The 25155-nt window shown below is 61.4% G+C and overlaps 5 protein-coding genes across 5 annotated transcripts; all 5 read right to left on the bottom strand.

Annotated features, from left to right (window-relative positions):
- Positions 1 to 306: 306 nt before the first annotated feature.
- On the bottom strand, positions 307 to 4401 carry LINJ.12.0018 (putative leucine-rich repeat protein; the record flags this gene model as incomplete). The annotated part of the gene is made up of 1 exon (XM_001463913.2): positions 307 to 4401. One exon carries the CDS (start codon positions 4399 to 4401, stop codon positions 307 to 309), a length of 4095 nt encoding a protein of 1364 aa, XP_001463950.2.
- A 1556-nt stretch (positions 4402 to 5957) lies between these two features.
- On the bottom strand, positions 5958 to 7979 carry LINJ.12.0017 (conserved hypothetical protein; the record flags this gene model as incomplete). The annotated part of the gene is made up of 1 exon (XM_001463912.2): positions 5958 to 7979. The coding sequence occupies one exon, from the start codon at positions 7977 to 7979 to the stop codon at positions 5958 to 5960; it is 2022 nt and encodes a 673-aa protein (XP_001463949.2).
- A 2155-nt stretch (positions 7980 to 10134) lies between these two features.
- LINJ.12.0016 (putative protein kinase) lies at positions 10135 to 11883 on the bottom strand (the record flags this gene model as incomplete). The annotated part of the gene is made up of 1 exon (XM_001463911.2): positions 10135 to 11883. One exon carries the CDS (start codon positions 11881 to 11883, stop codon positions 10135 to 10137), a length of 1749 nt encoding a protein of 582 aa, XP_001463948.2.
- Positions 11884 to 15745: 3862 nt separating this feature from the next.
- On the bottom strand, positions 15746 to 19858 carry LINJ.12.0015 (conserved hypothetical protein; the record flags this gene model as incomplete). The annotated part of the gene is made up of 1 exon (XM_001463910.2): positions 15746 to 19858. The coding sequence occupies one exon, from the start codon at positions 19856 to 19858 to the stop codon at positions 15746 to 15748; it is 4113 nt and encodes a 1370-aa protein (XP_001463947.2).
- Positions 19859 to 21042: 1184 nt separating this feature from the next.
- Positions 21043 to 23745, bottom strand: LINJ.12.0014 (conserved hypothetical protein; the record flags this gene model as incomplete). The annotated part of the gene is made up of 1 exon (XM_001463909.2): positions 21043 to 23745. One exon carries the CDS (start codon positions 23743 to 23745, stop codon positions 21043 to 21045), a length of 2703 nt encoding a protein of 900 aa, XP_001463946.2.
- Between the last annotated feature and the right edge of the window lie 1410 nt (positions 23746 to 25155).

Genomic DNA, 25155 nt, shown 5'->3' with positions numbered 1-25155 from the left:
AGAAGACACAAGGCAGTCGTGCTTTGAGGGGCACGGACGAACACGGCGATAAACCACGTCGCTTTAGTGCACCACCTGCGGGAGGGTGGGCGCCCTGAAATTGATGTGCACGTCTGCCCTTCCATGAACTCCCAGACAACGAAGGTGCCGGTGGCATGCACACGGGTTGGCCGCGGCAAACGACGCCAACGACCCGACTTCACACAAGCACCGATGCTCGCGCTGACTTTGATTGCGAATGGCAGGCTCAGGCACCCATGTGCTCGTGCTTAATGATAACGGCTACCTTACACTGGCACAGATTCGTCAGTTCTCACAGAGCCACCAGGCATCCTCCGCGGGCAATTCGGGGGTCTGCGCTGCTGTCGCCGTCGCCGACACCGCGCTGCCAGCCGTGTTGTCATCGCGCACCTCGTTGAATCTCGCGGCTGCGTCAGCACCGTCTTGTCCTTCAATGCCGCCGTGCTCATCTGCCTCGCCGCCCACAGCATCCACTGCCGCAGCTGGCGCGCTCCCGCCATCAGCACCAACCGCCACTGCGGGTGTGCTGCACCCTTCAATCTCGCGGCTCCGCATGGTCGTATCTGTGGCGGTTGCGGTCTTGCTCTCACAGGGCTCTGCGGAACAGGATGCCGCAGTGTTCGAGGCGGACCTAAGCAGTTGCGATAGCGGTTTTGCTAAGGCAAGACTGCGACACTGCGGCTGAGACGCTCCCTCCTCAGAAGCGGCGGCGCTTTCGACTGCCTCCTCTGAGACGCCGTTCTGCCCGAACAGCCCGCACCGCAGGCGAGTATCGTGTGCCCCCGGAGAGCTCAGTGCCGCAACGGCCGCCTGCCGGCTCTGGAGTACCTCTTCAGCGCTGTACAGCGGCATGCTGCACGACGTCACCTGCTCCGCAGCGACAATGTTGGCTTCCCTCTCCACATGACTCCACAGCTGCTGGCTGTGTTGGCGCCACTGGAGAGCGCGGCGAATGACGCCCTCACACGGGACGTGGGAGGCGGTGATGGCGCAAGTGCCGTTTCCCGCGCCGCTAGCGGCAGGGCCTCCAGTACCCGGCGTTGGCCAGCGCAGCACCGGTGATGTCGGAGATGCACACATTGGCGATGCCCCAGCACAGCCCGAATAGTCGACGGCGCAGAGCAGCACGCATGCGAGAGACATGGGTGTGCCACGCAAGTGTTGCACGCGACTGCCCACCCCGGCCAACAGTGGCGGAACGGCAGGTACATGCGGCCGCTTCAGCGATGTCTTTTCCAGCGCGGATGGGCGGAGGAGAAGATCGTAGAGGAGTTCCCACGCAGGCGGCACTACGCAGTACGACGCGGGTCTGTACTCGTGCAACCAGTGCTCCTCCCGTGCGCGCGGGACGGGGGAGTTCGCAGCGAAGGGATAAAGGGGCACCACTGCCGCACAATGCCGGGCCGCGTGCGTGCCGCTACCATTCGCTTCCGACGTCACGGACGGAGCGTCAGATGACAGCGGGTGCGACGCATGCTTATCTGCAGCCTGCATCCCAAGCTCACAGATGTAGTCGCTCTTGTTTGGGAGCCGGCGGCAAGACACGGCGGCTTCCCACCGCTGCCGCCAGGTGAGATATGCCCACAAGGCCGACACGGAGCTGTGAGGGGTGGCTGCAGTGTCTGTGCAAGCAATTACGTGAACGGTTTGCAACGGCACAGCGAAATTCAACTGCCGCACAGTGCCGCCACCTCGACCGCTTCCTGGGCTACCTGGCCGTAGCGGAGGCAGTTCACCGCCGCTCGCGCGATCGGCCGCCGGCGCTTCGGCGCGGAGGAGTGGCTCGCTGCTGTTCTCGTATTTGCACGCTTGCTGCAATATCAGTTCAGCCGAATTAAGCGCCCGAGAGGAGGCCGTGGATGCTGCGTATGGCGGGCTCACCCCACCGGCGGCACTCTTTGCCGTGCACAGGCAGTTGTGCACAATGTGAAGGGCCAACACCTCGTAGAGGAGCAGCTCGCTCTCGTCTGCCGCCACGGCAGCGGATATGCCGGTGAGCAGCAGAAGAGGCGGGCGACGCACTTGGGCCTCTTCGCTGTAGGACAGGGAGCACGACGGCAGACACTGCGTAAGGGCCGCCATCGTACGGGCCGTGGCCGCCGGACGGCGTCGATAGCGCGGCAGCGCAGTCGCGCCACCGCCGCCGCTGTTTCCGCCGAGGGTGTCGGAGAGGGACACCAGCAGCTCGTGCATGGAGAACGTTGACGCAGCTCCCGGTGCGCCACTCGCGTCGCTGTCAGGCGATCTCCGCAGCACCTCCTCAAGCCGTCGACGCACCACCGCCGCCCACAGACTGAGATCTATACTGTAGACATTCTCCGCTACGCATTGGACGGCGTCTTGCTGCTGCGACTTCTGAGCCGATACGGTAGCGATGGCGGGCGCCGTGGGCGGCAGAGAGGCGGTCGCCTTCCGCGTGGACGGGCTGGACGCTGTGGCCGAGGCGCTCTCATGACGCGTTTTGGTCGGCGGCTGAGGTGAGACCGCCGCATCTGCCTTCAGCTGGAGCAGAGTGCCGCGACTTCCGTTCGACTCCGCGTCATCGGCCACCTTTGCCGCAGAGGCCGATGAGCGGCGCTGTCCGGAGCCATTGACGGCAGAAACGCCATCACCCTCCTCCGCAGCCGCTCTGCCATTTTCTTTGGCTCCGCCTGGCACACGAGACTGGATATCACGACTGCACTCGGCGCCGTGCACAGCGCCACTCCCTGCCTCCTCCGATGAGGCATCTTCCCCGGCCTTCAATGCACTCGAGATTGACGAAGAAAGGGCGGCAGTCTTTGCACCTGCCGAGGGATCGGTGGCGCCGTGAGAACGGTGAGCCGAAGCGCGGCGGTAGCCTTTTACTCGTGCAAATGACGGTGATGTGGTGGATGTGCGGCGACGATGGAGCGGCGACTCAGCCACCTCTTCGGCGCGCGCTGTCACGGCCTCGACCATGGCAGCAGGGAGCTTGTTCATGCTCAAATCTAAACGCGTCAGCTGCGGCAGACATGCCCGCACCGGAAAGCCGTCCGGCACACTCTCGATTACGTTCTTGCTCAGCCGCAGATCTGTCAGCTGCGTGAAGGTGTAGATCGCACTCGGCACTTCGCAAAATTTGTTGTCGGACGCGTACAGAACCCGCAGACCCATCGCCTTGTACACGCCACACTTGGCGTTGGGGCACCCATGGGCGGCGCTGTGCGCCTGCGTGGGGTGCGTGACGATGCGAATCTGGTGCCTTTTCAAGGCGTGCACATCCTCTGCGGAGAGCAGCTCCGTCAGCGCATTCGAGCTCACATCGAGCACGTCGAGCTGCGCTACGTACCGCGACGCCCAGAGCGGCGCCAGCGAAGTCAGTCTGTTGAACGCGAGGCGCAGCGAGCGCAGGCACCTCAGGGCATCGATCCCGGCAATCGATGTAAGCGCGTTGTGCGTGAGGTCAAGCGAGGACACATGCGCGTAGCATTGCAGAGGGGAGCTGCGAGGCACGATTAGTGAGGCTTGCGAAGTCGACATGGCGCGAACAGACTGCGTAGAGAGGCTGCTGATGGCGTTCTGCCGAAAACTGACGGCGTGCAGACGCCCTGCCGCGACATCGCCGCTTCCGTGAACGGACGACGACGTAGTCGACTCGTGCCTCGCATCCAGCGACGGTGACTTAGGTGCTGCGGACAGGTGCAGGCAGGGAAGTGCCACCAGCCCTCGCATGCGCAGCTCCAGCCGTCCACCACCGGCAGCAGATACCCTTTGCGGTGTTTGCGGGAGGGGCATTTCCGGCAGCGCGACACACAACACCTCAGCATGTCTCACTGGCGCCGCAGTCGACGAACTGGAGGCCCGTCGCGCCGCTGCCGCCGCTGGAGACTCTGCGAAAACACCGGCGCTGGGGAGTCTTAAGGCAGGGTGGGTGGTGCTCATGCGACTTTTGACTGCTTCACTGAGGACAGCACAACCGACCGCAGACGGGCCCGTGGATGGCTCATCCGTTGAGCACGCCACTGCCTCCTCCACGGCGGCAGCGTTGCCCAACGGCTGTGCTGCTGCGCTGAGGGACGGGGGTGGTTGCCTCATTGCTGCAGCAGCGGTCTTCCGGCCCGGAACCACGGAGCTGGAAGGACGCGCATGCGTCGCGTTCGACGTCCGTGCGTGGGGAGCCGCCGGCGAACTGTTGCGCCGGTCGAGCGCCTCTGTGCAGGGGTCCTCATAGAGCCTCGCCGACAGCGGTGGTGCGGTGCCCTTCTGCACACCTGTGAGAGCACCGCCAACGCTGCCGTGGTGAGTGAGGCGGCCACGCTTGTTGACCGACGACCGCGGTGCTGATGGCACGGCGGCCGAGACAGCCACGCCCTCCTCCTGCGCCTTGGGCACAGCGCCCCCGGCCACTTTGCTTCTCATTGAGGCCCCCCGACGCCTCACCCTGAGCCCCTGGCACAAAAAGAGGCCGTGCGAAACGCCTCAGCCACCTCTGCGCAGCGGGCGGCGACCCGCTGAGTGCGTCTGTAGGCCGCCTCTCACGCTTCGTGCTCGACAAAGTCACGACGAGAGCTCTCCTCTGGGCCCGGACCTCAGCGTGCGCTCACAACCTTCTTTCAGAGACCCGCAGTAGACTACGTGAGTATACGGCTCGATTTCTTCCAGAGTTGAGGGTTCGCTCTCTGGCAATGCCAACGCGATCGTACATAGTAGTAGCAGCGAACCTACGCAGAAGGCCAGCGCTGCGGCCAGCCGTTGCGGATACGTGCAACGACAGCAGACGTAGCGGACCAACAACCGTGCGGCGAGGTGGCAGCGTTCGTTTCGTGCCTGCCGTCGTCGCCCGTTGCTGCCGCTGCTCGATGGCGTCTTTCGTTCTCGTGAGCTCGTGCTCGCCCCACAGCCGCCGCCGCACAGGCAAACCTTCAGCAAGCGAGGTCAAACAATATAGCGGCACGGGCAACGCGATGCGAGTCGGGGGTGAGCAGAGCTCGGGCGTAGCGCTGCCGAACCTGTGAAGCGAAGCGACGAGTGCGATGACCCGTTTGCCTGGCGTCTGCGTGTGAGAGGGAGAGGGGGCCGCTGTACTCTGCATAAACCCACAGGGACAGGAGGCGGGTGAGGGGGAGGGGGGGGCAGAGGTGGCGCGGTCCTCGCCTTCGACTTAGGAAACGATGACGATGGAGGTTGCCCGCGTGCGCTCGCGTGTGACTGTGTCGTCCGTTCCACTCGCGTCGTGGGTGCGCGCACGCCGTAAAGCCTCTTGTGAACCGATTTTACAGACAATGCACTCGCAGCCTTTGCGAAGTCGTCTACGTCGCCAACGCGGTGTCCAGAGCTGCGGTCTGCTGCTCAAGCGCAGGTTATGCAAGCGCCAGCACAAAACCATGAGAGACCGGGAGAATAGCAGGAAGGAGTTCGCGAAGATGGAAGATGGGCGTGGGCGGCGATGGCCCCACCCCCTCCCTCCTCGCACACAGGAGTGACACGTTGCATAGCAGGGCAACGGGCGAAGGGATGCGCACATGGGCAGAGGGTCTGTCGGGCGCTTCACCCAACGTCGGCCAGAAGTATCTGCACACAGCCCCCTCGCGCTACGAGTCATTGGAATATGCACTCTGCACATGGCAGTGAAAGTATCGCCTGCCACGAGGTCAGGGCAGCGGCGCGCTGTCTTCGATTTTGCAACCTATGCACAACACAGGGCCGTAAGGGAACATGATCTGTACACAACGGCGCGGAGGAAGACCTTCAGCAGGCGCACACCCAACAGTATCGAAGCATTAAAGCGAAAGACAAGCGTGATAATGCGGAGGCGTCGGAACGGATGGGGCGGTGGGGAGGCCAGAACAGACAGCAGCACCCATACGAATCCAAACCCACTCGGCAACGCCACATGTAAAAAGAGACAGGTATGCGCCCATTGCCAACCCTGATAACCGTAACCCGCGTCGGCACACTCACGAGCCTGGCGATGATCAGAGAAGCGCGTAGGTGAAAGGGTGGCGTTCCAACTCCACAATGCAAAGTCCCCACAACACCGACACCAGCGTCACGACGCACTGCAGAGATACGTTAACGAGGCACCCTTCCGAGCGCCTGGCTGATGAGAGAGTTGCCGTGCTCTGTGCAGACGCCGAATCAGCTGCCATCGCCGCCACAGGCAGCAGTACAAACATCATATGAAGGACCAATGCTGCCGCGCCGGTGAGGACAGCAGCAGGCAGCCGCTGCGCGAATACGGAGTCGGCCACAAGCCGCCCAGCCACCTCGGCGGACGACGATGGCGACGATGACATGTCCTGACGCATCGCTGAGGTGGAACATTTCCTCGCTTCACTTATGGATGGCCCCGCTGACGGGGCTATGCCAGCCACTGCGCCAGCACCGCTTCTTTCAAAGTACACAGCACTGCAGGCCACGCGCTGGCTTGCCTCCGCCTCCTCGCGCGGCACTGGCGGCGCAGCGGCAGATGCGTGCTCACGTCTCACGCTGTGGACCGCAGTTCCCGGCCCGTCGTCTCCGGCAACCGGCACAAGTTCCTCATCCGCCAGCAGGAGCTCAGAGGTGCCCTCCCGTACGGACTCCTCTGCCCTCAGTGCATGCGGCATAGGTGCACTGCCAGCCTCCTCGGCCCATGCTGTTGTCACAGCGCCAAGAGTCGCGGTTTCGTCGGCACCGTTTGCACGCGCTGTGTGTTTCCACAAGTCCTCCGCCACATCCTGAGGCCACAGGGCAGCGTACGCCTGCCCCATCATCACCGTCCACGCCACCTGCCCGCAGCTGAAGAATGTCTGTTGAAAGCACGACTGCAGAAGCCGAGAAAGCCGCGCGCAGTTGCCGCTGGAAGCGAGAAAGTCAATCTTTTGCGCAGTGACAGTCGAGATGGATGAGGCTCTCCGACTGCCAGTCAAATCCCTTCCAACCTCCAACGCCTCCGCAAGAAGGGCGCCGCCACCCACGAGAAGCGACGCTGCAGCGAAGCCGGCGCCGACGGCGATGCTCATGGGGACTAAAGGAAACCGGCTACGCACTAAAAGCCAGCCGTGTTGCCACCCAAGTCGCTGCAGACGCAGGCACACGTGCAGCGTTCCAACTCGCGAGGCATTCTGTCCTATCAAGTGAATTACCACCACCCACGCGGCCGTGGTCACGTCCGCGACTCCTGCCCAGCGCAGCACCTGAAATATCAGTCCCGTCATCACAAGTGGCAGAAAGGCAATAAAGGAGGCGAGGATGCTCATTACCATCAGCATGGGCTGCCAGAGGAGCGCCATCCCGCACAAGACGGCGTGAGGGGCATAGAGGACGCATGCGCACAACGCCAAAGTGGCGTAGCTCATACTCGTGTGTGTGTGTGTGTGTGTGTGTGTACGTGTGCGTACGAGAGCGAAAGAATTCACTGCCTCGGTGCACAGAGAGACGGCCAGAGAGCACCTGCAGGCGAGTAGGACCCTGGCCGTCACCCCGATTTCAAGTATGTGCCGGCGCCCATATGGCCGTGCGTGCGTGTGTGTGTGTATGCCGACCCCAAACACGGAGACAGAGGACGCCGTGCGAGGAAGAGAGAGAAGTACAACGCACAGCATCGTTAGAGCCGAGAAATCGGAAAAGAGGGGCAGACGGGGCAGATGCTCGCGCACGCATGTCGCATCACTGTCGCCACAAAAGGTGTGTCTGTCGGGAAGAGCGAAAGCGGCGGGAAGGAATCGGCGCGAGCGGGGCGGCGACCACAGCAGGCACGCACCGGCGCCCACAAGACTAAGGTTAACAAGCAAGCACGCGCACACACGGAGAGGGGTTTGCTTGCGCTGCAGACGGAATGCCCCACCGATCGCCGTGGCACCAGCTGCTACACGACACTCGACGCCTGCGCCACTGACGCAAGAGCCGCATTCGAAGCTCACGTCTGCATGCCTTCGTTGCCTCCCTTGTCGTGGGTGCGGGTGCCCACGACCCATGCTGGAGTTCAGCGAGGAAACTTGCACACAGCTGCACATCGAGCACGGTGGCAGAAGGCGAAAAAAACAAAAGGAGAGCGCGGCCGACAACACGTCCCCCGCACGCCGCCTCCCCTCTCCCCCGCCCTCGCTGTCTGCACTCTCTGTCCTGCTTTCCGGTTTACCATATCTTTCAGCGTAGGTTAGTTAAGGCATTACATGTCGCCGGCCTGGAGAGCACCACCCCGACAAACAGGCAGAGAGACAGAGACAGACACAGACACATACACACAAACACATGCACGTAAGCAATCGTGCACGCGAACACCTGCAGCCAACACGCGCATGTATACGACCTCGCGAACGCCGACGCACCAGAAGCGGCAAGGATGCGTCTATACAACACACAAATTGAACGGACGCCACTTCATGAGGAGGAGGAGCGAGTCTAGAAGGGACAGCGGCGAAGATGTGAAGTAGAGTCAGAGCCGCCGTGCGCCTTCGAGAGCCCCGTCGTGAACAACACATCATCGACACACCTATGCGCACTCTTTCGACCACACACATGCTCGCACGCAGCGTTAGACAGACGCGCCATGACGCGCTTCAGCAGCCAGCATCGCATAACCTCGTAGCGCCGCTGAACATGAGAGAGCGAGCCAAGAACGAAAGGTAAAGAAAGAACACACGCATGAATCCACAGAGAAACTGCGAAGCGGCGAGAGAACGACGGAACGAACAGACGAAGCACAAAAGTAGCTCTATAGAGGCAATACAGCAAATGAGGGCGAGCAGAGAGCGCGCGCACACACACAGGCTGGGAGAAGCGGTGGCACCTCCGTTCTGTTGGCAAGGGGTGTCGGCCTGCCTGTATGTGACGCTGCACATGCTCGTTAGGCAGCACGTGGATATGCATCAGCGTGCAACCGGCGGGGGAGCTCACGTTTTCCGCTCTTGCTCGCGGATGTGCGCTAGTGAGTGCGTGCTAGGGGAGGGCGGGACGCATACTCCGTTAGAGGGCGCGCGAGGAAGGAAAGGGGAGGCCGTGCTGGTGGTGGTGGCAGTGCCTCCGTCACTTCCACGGCAAGGCACTCAGATGACGACACCACATCACACGCAAACCGCCACGTGTGCGCATGCGCCCGGCATTGCCATGCACAAATATGCTCGAGCGGCAGTAAAGGAACGAAAGCGGTGAAGGATCATAGGGGGTGGGGGAGGGAAGAGAACGAGAGTGCAATGCAGAGCAGTGCAGTGGAGCGCGAGTTCCGCGATGTACTGTCACCAACACCACGACTGCACCATTTTTTTAAGAAAAGAAACGCTCATGTACCTTGACGGCAGAGGAGAGCGTGGGCACACCTCAGTGAGCGGCATCTCGGGGTCCAGGACCCCCACTCGGTGTGGGGGTGAGAGACAGGTCGCCCCCTATCCCTGCTAATGTCGAAACGTCCCTGGCGGTGACAGGGCCCGGCACCCGCGGCGTGAGGAAGTCAGTGCAGTTTAGCGCTGCGGATATCGGCGGCCAGGCCCTGGATGGCGTGGCGTCGGAGCGACCTGCGACAATGCACAGGCTTGTGCCATCCATGTGATGGGCAGAGTATCAACGTGACTCGAACGCATCTCACACCAGGCCCTCACAATGCCTGTTGGTGTGGGGTGCCTGCACCGCCCTGAGGGGATGCACCGCGAGGCGACCTGCGAGGCGGGTGTGGGCAGGATTTGAGGCAGCGGGCGATGGACACACGCTGATTACGAGGTGTTGCGGGCAGATGCCTCTCTGTCTTTCTCGCTGTCCCTCTCACGCCTCTGTCTTCCTCCGTCTCAGACGCACATGAGTAGCGCGTAGGACACTTGACAGCGGAAAAGAGGGGCGCATCTAGTCAGAGAGAGAGAGGGGCGGACGGTGAGATACAGCCCAGAGTACCCTGAACCCCGGCATCGATGTATCGGTGGCACCTATGCCTGGCGGGGCTCCGAGTTCACTGGCCGAAAAACGAGGAAAATAAAGCGAAACAAGCGACACAAACACGCGCCCCACAGCGGAGCGACCCGCCGAAGGGAAGACGAGAATGTGACGGCTGAAGCCGCCAACGTCACAGCCACAACGCTCCCCCTCGTACGCACCGCCCGTCCCCCATTGCAGGTGCACGTCAGCCGCTTCAGATGCTGCCACGCACAATTTGCGTACACCGGCATCACTGCCCTGCTGCTCCTACATATTCGCTACCTCAGGACTCAAGAAAGGGTGGCGCAGCGCCTCCGCCGACGTCATGCGCTTCGCCGGGTCGTACCGCAGCAACGAGCGCAGGAAGTCCACGCCGCTTTTACCGATATGCTGATACAGAAAGTCAGACACATTCAACGGATGCCTCGCGGAGGCCATATCGCGAGGCGGCACCGATGCTCTTGCGGCATGCGAATCCGTTGTCCCATTCACCGGCGCTTGGGCAAATGAGCACGTCTCAGCAGATGGCCGTACGCTGAGTTCTGTCTGCTCATCAGCCGTTTTAGCGTCGCCGTTCGGCTTGATGTCCCCGCTTTCCGGAAGAAGGCTCACGTCAGTGGCGATGGGCTGGGCAAGGCAGCGGAAGAGCGCTGCATCGCGCACCTGCGGCAGGTGGGCCAACATCTCGTCAGGGTAGTAGTGGGGGTGGGCAATGCACCGCCACTCCTCAACGGACGGTGTGCCGAGATGGCGGAACATGCGATTCAACCGGTGCATCACGCAGTAGTCGTCTTGAACGACGACGTCGCCGGAGAAGGAGCGCAGCGTGCCAACACCGAGGAAGAATTCGCCTGTGAGCATCTCAAAGAGGATGGCGCCCACAGCCCACATGTCCACTGATGTGCCATAACGCTGCAGCAGCATCATTTCAGGAGCGCAGTACACCGGAGTAGTGGGCCCCGGGGTGAGCTCCTCTCTTTGCTCCTCTGCACTGCGCAAGCGCAGCGTCCCAATGTGCCGTGCTGAGCCAAAGTCGCACAGCTTGACATCTGGCATGAGCGGTGGTGGCGTAGGCGCGGTGAACTTGTTCTCTTCGTCGTCGTCCACGCTCGCTGGACCCTCACCGTCCACGGCGTCTGCTTGCCGCTCCTGTGAGCAGGAGTTGCTTGTTTTCATGTCGCTCCTGTCTCGATGTTGTTGGAGCGGGTGCTTCCCCACCCCAGCCCGCGCGCGTGGGCAGGGCCGACACGTCTCGCAGTGCAGCCGATGAATAGCAGATGCAAGCTCGTCCCCCGTGAGCTCATGGTGCAGCGCGACGGAGTTTCTGCAGAAAAATTGGCACGGCTCCAGCGTTCCCCGTGGCTGCATCGGCTGAGTCGCGTCCTTCTCTTGTCGTGGGTCGGAGCACTGGGGAGCGTGCACCCAGCAACCTGCAGCCTCACCGGTGGGCCCGAAAGAGCCCATCGGCGGGCAAACACACCGAAGTGGGTGCCCCAATCCGAGCGGCTCCACGAGAATATTCTCTGGTTTGACATCGCGATGAACTATTCCGCGGGCGTGCAGGCAGTGAAGGGCCTCAATCAGACCACGCAGCATTCGCCGCACATAAATCAAGGGTATATGGCACGGCGGCGGCGCCGCCGATTTGACCTCACCGGCCCCGGCAGTCGCACACCACGTCGGTGCAGATGATTTCGCTTGGTCGCAGTAGAAGGCGTTGAGAAAGGTGCGCAAGTCAAGCGGCACGTACTCGAGCACCAACGCTGCCCGCACGCGATCGCGTGGCACCACGTGGAGTAGCTTGACAATGTGCGGCGAGCACTTCTGAGCATGGCGCTGAACGCTCACCTCACGTAGCACGTGTGGGTGGTTTATCGTGTCCTGCAACTTTTTTGTGGCGATAATTCGGTCGGCTAGCGTCGCCGCTTCACCATCGATGACACGGTAGAGAGAGCCATAATTGCCGCTGCCGATCTGCTCAATGACGGTGAAGCGCGAACCGAGGTGATCGCCCATGGCGTGACTTCGGTATTACACCACACGCGGTCTCTCACAACTAATACGAAGCTAGGGTACGTACGCAGTAGCTTGCGCGCAGGTCCCTTCTTGTTTCTTTGAGAAGCACTGCCGTAGGACACGGTTACTGCAGTGGTGCGGGGAGGCGAGGCTACCACAAAAAAAAACGTGAGAGGCAGATGAAGGTCGCTGCAAGTTCACCGGATGAAGCATGTGTCAGGCAAACTTGCTAGCGACTTCTACCCGACGCGCAGCGTGAAAGGGACTACACAAGCGAGCAAACACACGCAGACGTCCTTTTCACTTGGCCAACTCTGCTCGTGTGTGTACGTGTATGGATGTATATATATATATATATACGTGTGTGTGTGTATTTCGGTATGTGTATGTGTGTGCCCGTGTAAAAGTCGCCGAGCCCAGTCTCGCGAGCCCTCCAGGACGGCGAGAAGGGAGAGGGCCGGGGCAGAACACCAATACGTCTCCTCGTGCGCCGCCAGCGTCGAAGAGAGCCCGCGACACACACACGCCGGCGTGGTTCAGCACAACGTACAGGAAGACAAGAGAACACAGAAAAATGAGCAAAGACACCACCTTTTCCTTTTTGAGCGGAGGAGGGAGACAAGCGGTGCGCCGCCCTGCCTCGTGCTGCACCGTGTGCACCCCACACACGTGACGGCGCCGCCGATACAACGCGACAGCACAACCGATAGTGAAAAGCCAAACAAGAACAAAAAGCGAGACGGAGCACTGACACACCGAACTCACGCGCTAGAAAGGTTTTGATGCACACTTCAGTTGTGCGACCACCGCCACAACCAAAAACGGCAGCTGCACCCGCGGCAGGCAAGAGAACGCGAAAGAGAAGAAAGGGAGAGCAGATTACACACAGAAAACAAGACTGCGCCGGTGAGAGGCAGCGGATGCACTCGCACCTGCGCCTTAGACCAGCACGGGTGGGTGCACAAGGCCCTACACCACTTACCTTGCAGGAAAACGCGTACAGTGTGGAAGCACACAGAGAGAGAGGGAGGGAGGGAGGGAGGGAGGGGTGGGGGAGAGAGTCCACGACGACAACAGGAAAACAACCACCGGAGCCTGCAGCTGAACGTTTCAGCGCACTTTTTCGAGGAACGAAGAAAGAGCGGCTACGCACCGCGGCAGCGACTCATCCGATATGGCGAACCGAGAAAGAGAAGAAAGTAAGGAAGATGCGGTACGAATGCTACGCCACCTTCTCTTCTTGGGCGAGGGCGAGCTGCGACCAGGTGCTGGGCTTCGAATGGTTCGCTGATCTGCCGTTAGTGATGGCGCTCTTGTGCAAGGCGTGAACACATGTGACTGATGGCCCGGTGAGAGGAGTGCGCGCGCTGGTCTGTAGAAGCGCTGTCGGGGCGTGTTTTTGGGGAAGGGGGTGGGGGGACAACGTTGCTCCCTCTGTGGGCCACTGCTTGTGTGAGAATGACGGGGGCAGGGCACCGACAGCAGAAGCAAAGGTGGCGAGGCGGAGCGCCGTCAACGATAGGTATGCGTTTTGCAGGCAGTGGAGGCGGGCAGGGCTGTGAAGGCACGGGCTTCAGAGAGGTCGGACAGGTGCTGTCACGCCACATCGATGTCGAGGCGACCTTTGCAACACGCCGAGAGAACAACAAAACAGCGCAACATATGAAGAAAACGTGAAAGGGCGAGGAGGGTGGAGGAGACGGATACACAACAGTGAAAGCGGAGCGTGAGAACGTTGCGTGCGATGGCACAAGCACCCACAAGCGCAAGCACACTCACACGCATGCACGAGTTCGCGTCACCTCGGCGAGCGGGGCCACACGAGTGCCACCGCAGAACACACGCGTCACGGTTTCTTGTACGTGTGCAGTGACCTAAAGGCGCCTAGAGGAAACATTCACAATGACGGCGAGTGTGCAAGAGGCCGGAGACCCAGGGAACCGCCGTGAAAGACCGCTGCGCGCGTACACACGCACACTTCCTTCATGTCCCTTCAGTGCGCTCTTCGCTCTCTCCTTCTCAGCGTGCAAGCACCGCAATAGCTTCCAGCGTGCACTTCGGGTGCCTCCGCTGCCACTGAAGAATCGCCACATCGACCAGAGAGCACAGCGGAGCGGCAAGACAGCCGCCAGCACAAGATGCGACCAGGCGCGCGAAAACGCTAATAATCCGAGGACACTGGGAAGAAGCGGCGATGCTTCAGTTCGGAGAATGTGCTTGGCTGCACATGAAGGAAGAGACAAGAGACGCCCTCGCACGTGAGAGTTGTCCTCCTCTTTTTGCGACGTTGTCCTCCGCTGCAACATGTTTGTGTGCGTTCCCACGCAGGACCATCGTGATACAAGGCGAAGTGGGAATGGGCTGGAGGCAACACGCAAGGCCGTTGGGGACGCGATAGCCTTCCGTGGACGAGTGCGCGACCACACACGGAGAAAGGGCACCGTTAAAGCAAGGTGATAGAAAATGTTGCCTTCGCACGATAAGAGAGCAGAGGGCTTCGTAATCAGCGTGTGTCCATCGCCCGCTGCCTCAAATCCTGCCCACACCCGCCTCGCAGGTCGCCTCGCGGTGCATCCCCTCAGGGCGGTGCAGGCACCCCACACCAACAGGCATTGTGAGGGCCTGGTGTGAGATGCGTTCGAGTCACGTTGATACTCTGCCCATCACATGGATGGCACAAGCCTGTGCATTGTCGCAGGTCGCTCCGACGCCACGCCATCCAGGGCCTGGCCGCCGATATCCGCAGCGCTAAACTGCACTGACTTCCTCACGCCGCGGGTGCCGGGCCCTGTCACCGCCAGGGACGTTTCGACATTAGCAGGGATAGGGGGCGACCTGTCTCTCACCCCCACACCGAGTGGGGGTCCTGGACCCCGAGATGCCGCTCACTGAGGTGTGCCCACGCTCTCCTCTGCCGTAAAGGTAGAGAAAGAGCAAAGACGGCAAAGAAAGTGTGCTGTGATGAAGCGCCACTGCGGTACTCACCTCTCTCGCTCAGGGATGCACACGGAAAGAACGAGAAGAGGAAGAGAGGAGGTTGCAGGATGCCCACGCTCGTGAGCGCTCGTTAGCTGATCAGCGGGGAGGTGAAAACATTATCCCGTCAACGCCTTGAGCGCATCTGCCCTCAAAGCAGACTCTGGCGCTCTAGCAGCGGCCCTTTCCGACTACACCACCATGTCGGATTCTTTCGAGCGGAGAGAGGTGACGTAGTGCGAGTTTGTCTTTCTTGATCTCGCTTGCAGCACACACGTAGAGAAGCGCGCTCACGGACACAAGCCTGGCACCAAGAGCGCGAGCATCAGCCCACCCTTCTCCATTCTCTCGTGGGCGTCGCGCGATGGACTGCACGCATCGGTTGACACGGCTGGAGCGAACGAGGCACACAGAGAAGAAAGTGGAGAAGCAAAAAAAAACGTCAACATGCAAGCAGCACCGACGCACACACACGACGCCGGCTCACCGCACGAGTATACATGCACCCACATGTCCATGAAGGCAGTTCGGAGAGTTGTCCTGTTCGCCGACGCACCTGTGCGGATAAAGGCATGCCAACGCCTCAACACGCCGTTCAATCGAGCACACACACACACACAAGCACGCACACATGCACCTGCCCACAGAGCGAAACATAAGGCAATGAGGTCTCTATAACATGCTGACACAACTAAGAAACAGGCCGGGTGAGCTCGGCGGAAGTGTACACGCACACTCGCGCGCGCTGCGAGGCAGGCGCCTGACTCGCCCCCGCACTGCAGCGCGAGCAGCACAAAGAAGAAAACGCTCACCCCGGCGCAGGGAAGAGGGGGGAGGCCAGCAAACAACGGTGGCGGCTCATCACTCAGCGATGATGCCGCAACGCTTAGTCGTCGTCACTGCTGGTGGAGTCGTCGAAGTTGGTATACTGGCGCATCTGCGTGGCTGCGCGCTGCGGTGGGCTTTGCCGAGCACCTCGCAGGCCCAGCGCCTCCGCTCTCTCTGCTGACGATGAGGATGAAGAAGTCGTGCCTCTCCCATGCCGAGGAACTGAATCAGGCAGCTGCGTACCCACCCCTCGGCCATCGTCGGAGGTGCTCACAAACATTCGGCGCGGCGTCGCGCGCAGATCATCGGCCGCGTCTTGCTGACGGTGCATCACTGTCGCGGCAAGCCCCGCAGCGGGAGTGGTGGCGTCAGTTTCTCGCGGCCCTGGTGTGCAGCTCGACGATTCCGCGTCCTTAAAGTGCATGACGGCATCATCTGTGTCGTCTTCGCTTGCGGCAGACGCTGCGTGTGGCGCTGCGTAGGGCCTGGTGGGCTTCGGCTCAAGCGCCTCGTCTTCTTCCTCGATGTTCCCCCGCCGCTTCTCGTCGTCGTCCTCTTCGCCGTCGTCGTCCCAGTCATTCCAGTTTGGGTTGCCAGGGGAGCGCGCGAAATAAGTAGTGGCGGCTGCCTGGCTTGTGCATGTGGGCTGCAGGCGTGCCACGCCGGCCACCGCCTCCTCAGCTGTGACCGCTCTCTCGACCTCCTCTGTGTCAGAATCGTGCCGCGGCATGGCCTGGACGCGATCGTCGCTGTCGTCCAGCGCCCCGGCACCTTGCAACGTGCTCTCCGACTCGCTCTCGCTGGCACCTATCAGATGCTGTGACTGTGGCGGAGGCGCGCTCCCCCATGCTGCTCGGCGTGCCACTGGCGTTCCCTCCTCTGACGACCCAGAAGAGCACTGCCTCCAGGCGGTGGACATCTTTGCCGCACGTTGTTGCCCCGACGACGGTGGTGGGCGACTACCCCGTTGGTTGCTCTGCTTCGTCGACGCCTCGCTCGTCAGCATGATAGCGGTGGTCAGGTCAGATGAGACGTCGTCGGTGCGCTCCTCGGAGGGCGCCCCACGCCGCGTGGGCACCTCACGCTCCTGCACCCTCCTCCTATCGTCTTCGCTCGAGTCGCTGTCAGATAACGAGGAAGACGACGTGATGGTGGTGAATTCGCGAATCGCCGTGCAGTGACTGACATTGCCGACCGCCGAGGCCTGCGTGGAGTCGTGTGCCGGCGCGGACAGCTGCTCCACCGTTTCGGTCCTTGTCGTGGCAAACAGTGGCATCGACGCTGAGCCATTGGTCCCGGCGGAGGTGCGTGGCAGCCTCGCCACCGCTCCAGGCCTCACCGTGAAGGCCTCCACAGTGTCGTCGCCATCCGCCGACGCGGTGCTGACATCTCCCGCCTCTACAAGAGAGTGCAAGCGCTCCTCCTGCCCATTCGACGGCCGCACAGAGGACACGCCGCTGAGATGCAGTGCTGGCCGCTCTTCGCTTCCCTCTTTGCTGCTGCTGCTCCTGCTGCCAGAAGACGCGCGCTGGCGATCCTGCAGCTCCTGCAAAGAAGCCCCAGAAGTGTTCGCCAGCGGCGGTGCTGCAACCGCGGCTGCCCGCTGCGCCGGCGGCTGAGAATGCTCACCGGCCACCAATGCGTGCGATGATGTGCGCACGCCGGAGCTGGGAGGTTGGTGTGCCGATGGGGACGACGAGATCGCATCCGCCGCAGGAGCCATCTCCGTGCTTGCCGTGCGAGCCTGTGACGTGCCCAGCTCGCTGAGCGAAAAATCCCTCATTGAGCCGACTGTTGCCATGGCTTGCAGCACCCGCATTGCTTCCTGGAGAAGCCTCACGTCTTGCTGCGTGCGCTGCTGCACCGCAGTGAGGCACATCAGCTCCTGCTGCACCGTGCCCAAGCGCTGACGGTCGCCTGCCTGCGTGTCTGCATGAACTGCGAGTTTCTGTGTCTGTCCGCTTAAGGACTGAAGACTGGCCTCGAGGGATTGAACGTGGCGTTGCAGCTTCGCGGACGCTTGCTGCATGGCGGTCAACTGCTGTGGCATTTCCGCCACGCGCTGTTGCGACAGATCTGCAGCCTCTTCCACCGCCGCTACTCGCTCCGTCACCCGCGACATGCCCTCGTTCATGGCGGCGAAGAGGCGTTTCTGGGCCTCACCGACATGGTGCCGCACTGCGTCCTTCAAGTGGTCCAGCACGCGGGGGCCCATTTCGTGCAGGCGCTCCTCACACTCCGCCAGCTTTTTCCCAAGGCCCTGCGCCTGAGCTTCCGCCCGCTTCATCCGCTCCTCCGAGTTCCGCACGAGCTCCTTTACCGGTGCCATCCGCTCATCCACCTTGGATGCCAGCGACTGTAACTCGTCCGCTAACTGCTGCTGCTGCCGCTGTGCCTCAAGAGCCTGCGTGTGTTGGCTATCAATACAACCGCGTAGGGTAGTCGTTTCGGCGGAAGTAGAAGTGAGGCGGCGATCGACGTCGTCGATGCGCCGCTCCAGACGGTGCACCTCTGCACGCGCATCACTGCTGACTTGCTGGGCTCGGGATGCAACGGTGTGCGTCACCTCCGCGCGCTCTGTCAGCTCACGCTGCACCGTCATCTGATCCTTCACGTGCTGCTCCTGCTGCTGACGCCACAGCCCCAGGCGATTTTCCTGCCCAGAAATCTGCTGTTCCAGCTGCGCAAGGAGGTGTGTGTGGCGCTGGAGTACCGCCTCGCTGGTCTCAAAGCGGGTGCGCATCTGATGGCCCTCTGACTCGCAGGCTTCCAGACCGTCCTGCACTCTCTGCACGGCGCCAACGCTTCGCTGTGTCGACCTCTCGCAGCTCTCAATACGATCGGCAAACGACGCCACTTGCTGTGCAGCGCGGTCCGCCAGCTGCTCCACTCGTGTGCACAGTGCCCCCGCAGCCTCCACACGGCTCTCCAGGCGGCCCGCCTGCCGCTTGCAGGCTTCCACATCCGCTCTTAGACCCTCTGCAGTGGTGATGGCATGCAACTGCGCTTCAACTGCAACGAGGCGACTGTCGCGATCTGCGAGCGCGTGCTCCACCTTCAGTGTCCGCTCCGCAGCACCGGCCACCTGCACGAGCGCTCGCTCTGTTGCATCCTTCGCGGCCGCTATCGTGGCCTCCATGTGGCGCGCTGTCTCGTACGCGGAGTCTGCCTTGCGCTCGGCGCGGTCGATCGACGAAATCACAACGGCCTCCTTCGACTCCAGAGCATGGAGTCGTTCCGTCGTGGTCGTCGTGACCGTTCGGCACTCCGCCTGGCACGCTCGCACACAGTCCGCCACCCTCTCCTCCATTGCTTGCGCGGCCGCTTTGGTTTCTCGCAACTCCGCGCGGAGTTGCTCGATGGGCTCCGTGGCGGTTTTCACAAGCGCGGATGCCGACGTCTCCCACACCTCCTGAACCACCCTGCGTATGTCGTCCCTCACTCTCAGGCCCTCGTCACGCATCAGCTCTCTTGCTTGCTGCAGCGCACGCTGATCGTCGCGCCTCATCTCCACTAGCCGCAGCAGCTCAACGTCCAGACGTTCAGAAAGGGTGGCCCGCTCTTGCTCGAGCTGGCGGCTGCAATCCGCGCGGGCGGCGCTGCTTTGCGCGAGGGCCATGTCCACTCGCTCCTCTAGGTGCCGAGCCGTTTCCTGCACCTCTTCCCGCAGCTGAAATTGGTTCGTGTCGCGAATCTTGCCTGCGCGCATGGCTTCCTCTAATTGGCGACGCATCACAAGACGACCCTCGTTGCTCTCCTTCCACTGCGCCATCATCTTCTCCTCTACGGCGGACACATCCGACTGAAGGGCCGCGCCACGCCGATGGACTTCGACCAAAATATCTTCCTTCCACTGCCGCCCCATCGCGATTAACGTCTCGTGTCGGCGATCTCGCTCAGCAGCCAGCTCAGCGCGCAACTCAATCAGCTCACGCATGGCCCGACCAAGTTGTTGCTGCAGCTCTTCCACGTTTTCCACGGGCGACAGAGCGCTGCTGTTTGGGTCTCTGTACCATTGACCAGTAGCGTACCCGCCACTTCCTGTGTTGATGGTCTTGTAAGCGAAGGAGCTTGCCCCTCCCGGTACACCGCTGCCGTAGCAGCGCCGTTGTGTGAGGGCACCCTCGGCTGCCTGAAGCATGTCCAGCGCAGATCTAGAGAAGGAGGGCATTGCCCTGCTACTTGCCTCTCGTGTGTGCGTGTGTGTATGTGTTCAGGCACGAATGGGAGGTCCCGCTGCGAGTGTAGCAGGTCTATCGGTGGAGGCACAGCGTGCGTCTATCTGCTTTCTCTAAGGCTGGCGCAACACAAGAGGCTGTAATAGCACCTTGCGTGCGTACGCGTACGCGTGTATGTGCGCAGCTGTTCGTGCAGCAAGCACAGAGACTAGCGATCAAGTGTGTACGCAACGTGATGACGCGTGTGTTGGGGAGGCAAGAGTTGGGGCCGTCATGGACGTTGTGCAAACACAGGCAGAGATTGAGAAGTCGAGCAACACGTGTCAGGCGGCCGCGAGCGCAGACAGCGGCAGGCGAAGCAAGACGGAGAGGCACTACACAAGGCTGCCGCTAAAGAAAGAGGCATGCGTCTTTCTCCACTGTACAGGCCAGGGGTTCGAGGAAGTGGGTGCAGTGGACGCTTCACTCAGCCACGGGTGCGAGTCTCCAGCCACGCGCACCGTCTGCCGCAGGGCTCCCTTCAGGCGGCGTTTTTCAGTGCTACGCGGACGCGCGGAAAAGCAGTTGGCAACGTGAAGACAGGGGCGCCGGCCACCGCGCAGCATCCACGCAAAGCGGTCGAATGGCGTGATCGGTGGCCGGGATGGAGACAAGAGTGGGGCACGCAGAGATGTCTGCTGCCGCCCGTGTGCTCAGAGCGCCCACACTTAGAACGAGGCGCGACAGAGAGACGCAGCTGCGGCGGGGATTGCTGCGACAACCCGCACGTGACGATGACACGGGGTTCCGAGGAAGAATCTCTCGCAGAGGCACGCACAGTGATCGAGCGGACAGGCGCGCACTTTTGCCGTTGCGCAGAGAGCGGGGGCGTGCTTGAAGAAAAGGGGCGGGGCGGCACCCAACGCGCCACCCTTAGTAGAGGAGGCAACACCACTAAAAGCGGCCAAACAGACAGCGCGGCAAACCACGCCGGCCCCACCAAAACACGAGCGCAACGAAGACACGACGCAGCAAACAAAAACAGAGAATATGCAACAGAGGCGCGCATGCCAAGAGTGGGCTGGCCGACGAGCTCTCCTCGTCTCCAACGCCGCCCTACCTTGCCCATCTCCAGCAGGAGCGCCGGCACCACACATGCGTCACCGGCCACCTGGCTCATGCAGTTCATTCTAGACAGCTACGGGGAATCACTCATCACACGGGCTGAGTTCATTACCTCGTCCAACGTAGAACTCTCTGCGGCGTCGAGATGCACCTTGCGCAGCTCTTGAGCCACCGTGTACAGGCTGCGGCACACCACATCCACCCGTTTCTTCTTGTCTTGCACGCGCCTTTCACGTTCCTCAACGTCGACTTGACGTTGCAGTAGCTCCTGCGTGCGCAGGCGCAAGTCATCCTGCACCTCCTTGATGGTACTCGTCGTATTCTCCAGAGCCTCCGCGTTTCGGATGCGCAAACTCCGCTGCCGCTCTGCCTCCGTCGCCAACGACGACGTCATGCTTTCAAACACCTGCGTCCACTCCTGCTGCACCACTGCATAAAGCGCCACCGAGTAGAGACTCTGTAGATGCGCCTGCTGCTGCACCCAGCGCTGCTCCAGGCGGAGCAACACATGATAGCAGGTGTCGTCCACGGCAGGCATCACGCGAACTGGGGACTCCGCCAGCGGGGCAGCTGCATCAGCGGCAGTGGCGGCGGCAGCCACTGCCGCTCGTGTTGCGTGGAGTTCGTCAACAGTGCGCTGATGCTTCTCCTGCAATTCGGCCAGAGCTCGCTGCTGCCTCTGCAATGCGCCACGCAGCGTGCCCAGCTGCGCACTCTCCTCACTCATTCTCGCCGTCATGTCTGCTGCAGTCTCTCGCATGCGACCCAACTGCTCCAGTGCCGTGTCCCGTTCTTGTCGAGCGCTTTCCAGTTCCGTGTGCAGCCGTTGAGTTGCCTCGCGTTGCCTCTCGTCTCTGGCATTCGCAGCTGCATAGTTGGCCAGCGCCCGCTTCTGCATTTCGTCCTGCAGAAGTGCCAGGGCGCGCGCCTGTTCTTCGAGCATCAGCTGCTGCCCCTGCTGAACTTCCTCGAGGACAGCGGATGCCCAACGCTGCACAGTCATCGCAGCGGCACTGGCTTGCGTTCGCCTTTCCTCTGCTGCGGCGTCCTCTTTGCCGCCCGTATTTGCCTTCAAATCGTACAGCTCCTGCTTGGCGTCGCGTAGTTGCTGCTGCAGCTGCCACGCTGCTGTTTTTCGTGTCTCGAGGCACGTCTCGAGTGCGCTGCACTTTTTCTGCAGCGCCACCTTCTCCTCACGCCAGGACTTGTCTTGGCTTTGCTGGTATTCCGCTTTTCGTCTCTGGCTCGTCTCCAGTTGCTGCATCTTGGAGAGCCACTCCTCCTTGTCATGCTCGTGCTGCTTACGGAGTGCGTCTATGGCGGAGTCGCGCTGCTGCGTCGCAACCCGCACCGCTTCTTCGACCTCACGCCGGCTTTGCTGTCGAGCTTTCTCGACCTCTTGCACCAGTCGCTCGCGCTCCGCGAGGCGCACAGCCGACTCGGCAGTAGCCACCGCAGCAGCCTTCGCCCTTTCCCACTCCTCCTCCTTGGCGCGCATGTCACGCACGAGGGCCTCCATGCTGTCTTGCGCTTTCTGCTCCAGCGCAGCGCACGCAGCAGCCGCGCAATTACTCGTCTGTCGTTCTTCCTCGCGCAGGTGTTTGTTAGAGACCGGCTCGGCTTGGCCCGCATGAAGCTGCCCCTTCGTCGCCACCGCAAGCGCTACACCCCCCGCAACGGTTTCCTCGAGTGATTCCTTCCCTTTTCGTGCGCACTGTGACGAAGGGGCGTTACGCTTTTCTTCACTCCGACTCTCCGCCCCTACCTTCAACGCGCTCTCCTGCAACTTTGCCAACTGGGCCCGCTGACTCTCCAGTGCGCGCTGCAGCGCGTCACGCTCCGCCCTCGCCTCGGCCAGCTCTGCAGCCGCGCGCTGCTGACGCTCCTCCATCACCTGCTCGTACCTCCGTCGACGCTCCAGGGCACCATCCTGCTGCTGCGTTACCCACTCCATATACTTGTTCTGAATATCCGTGACGGCGTCTGCGCAGAAATCCTCTAGACGCTGCCGCTCCTCTTCGAAGAGGGATGTAAACTGAGCTGTCAGCTGTGCCGCCATCACCTTCTCCTGCTCCTGCAACGCGGCACGCTGATCCGCGATCTTCGCCGCGTCAGACGAAACCTTCTTGAGTGCATCCTTCAGCGTTGCCTCGCGCATGTCAAGTTGCCGCTTCTTTTTGTTCAGTAGCTCCTCCATGGCCGCAACTGATTCGGCCGACGTGCTGGCATTGGCGCGCGTATCAGGGTCTGCTTTCAAAGACGTCGCCGCGGGAGAGTGCACTGACGTTACCGTGCTGGCTATCGTCGTAGCAGCTGCAGCGGCGGCGGCGGCTGCCTTGGCCGCCGCTACCTCGGCCTCGATCTCCATCCTCGCAATGGTCGCCTTGAGACTCTCCTTCTCGTGTGTCAGAAGTTTGTTCTCTTCCTGCTGCTCGCGCAATTCGTTGCGCAGCTTCTCGGCCTGCTTGGCCTGCTCATTCAGCATCTCCTCAAGTAGGTGGCATCGATGCACGGCCATCTCCGCCTCTTCGAGCGTGCGCTTGATGGCTTTGGAGCATATATTGCACACGGGCACCGGCTGGGAGCCCGGCTGACCCGGTAGCACAAGATGTTCTGTGAGACAGCTGGGACAGCACACGCGTCCGCATCCATGACAGTTGCCTGCAGCTTGAAAGAGGCCGAATGACTTGCCGCACTGAACGCAGCTGCGCGCTGTGGAAGGTATGGGCCACTGGCTTTGCGGCACCGCCTGAAACGTGGAAGCGCTCCTGAACATCTTCTAAGGCGATGCGATAATGGCACGTTGCTCTTTCTCGGAGGGAGAGGTCTATGTGGTTGGCAGCAATGGAAGCAGTAGTGATACAGTACCGTGCCAGGGCGCACGAGGCACAGCAAAAGCGGAGCGATGAAAAACTTGGAAAATAGAGGCGGGGAAAATAAAGAGAAACCGCCGACGGGCGACCACGAAATGATGCGGTTCGATGCGTCGTGCCTGAAAGCCCTTTCCGCAAAGCTGTTCAGAGGGAGCAGAACCGCACAAATAACGCACACTTCAAGGACCGGCACCGCCTCCTGCCCATCGATGTTCTGGTGCGTGGCAATCGCGCGCACGCAATGGTAGCGGCTACAAGAGGTTGCTGTGCAGAGGTGAAGTGGGAGAGAGGGCGGATGCCAGAAAGTGGACGGCGAAAGAAAACGTTTTTTTTTGTGGAGGGGGAGGGGGGTCGAGGGGAGACCAGTGTGCTGAGGAGGTCGCAGAAAGCTGGTAAGAGAGAAGGAGGGCGGCAGGCAACACATCGCTGTTGCAGTGCGGCCTTGAAGAGCTCAGACCTAGACAGAACGCGTCCCATAACACTTCCCGTCATTGATCGGACATGATGGAAAGTGTGCCCTATCGCTGCAAGGAAGCACCGCTGCAGTGAAGGAGTGCCGCCGATTTGCGGGTCTGCACGCTTGCTGGGTGCATTCGAGTCGACATGGGCCAGCTCTCGCCTCGCATGTTTGTTGTGGTGTTCGAGCAACTAGAAGTGGTGATCGACTCGTAAAACGAAAACAGCGAAAAAGGATGCCGCAGTGCCGATTGAAAAAGTGAAACAAAACGGTCGGCCATGCTGTAGGGTCATCTCGAGTGTCTGCCGGCATGCGTGTCTACCTGCTGTATTATCCGAGCGGCGCCGCAACATGGCCTGTTGAAGACCGAAGGAGTGAGAAGAGAGGGCGAATAAGAAACACACGAAGAGCACAAAGACCCGCGCCACGCTGAGAAAGGGGGGAAGGCGATCACAAGCGCACACGGGGTGTGTTATGTGTGTGGGTGTGTGCCGATGTTCCTCTCACCTCCACCTCCCCTCCCGTTGATGACAACCAACAAAGACATCGCTTGCACGCGCGCACACACACACGCACACCGCGCCGAAAGAGAACCGAAGCACCACCACAGCGAGGCAGACGAAAAGGAAGGACGCGACGAAGCACCACGCCCCTCCGCACGCATCGACGCGAGGGCGCAAACGCCACCAAGACGCGGAGGAGCACACGAGCCGACGAGCAACTGAAAAACGAGAACAGCGGCCATACGACGAGCTGGTGGGAAGCGAGACAGTGGACACAAAAGGAAAAACGCACGCGTGCAAAGAGGCCAAAAAAAAAGAGAGAGCAGAAGTGCCCGTGTGCGCGTCCATGCGCT

The sequence above is a fragment of the Leishmania infantum genome, chromosome 12 (assembly GCF_000002875.2).
Source record: "Leishmania infantum JPCM5 genome chromosome 12".
NCBI lineage: Eukaryota > Euglenozoa > Kinetoplastea > Trypanosomatida > Trypanosomatidae > Leishmania > Leishmania infantum.
This window is presented reverse-complemented; position numbering and strand designations above follow the sequence as displayed.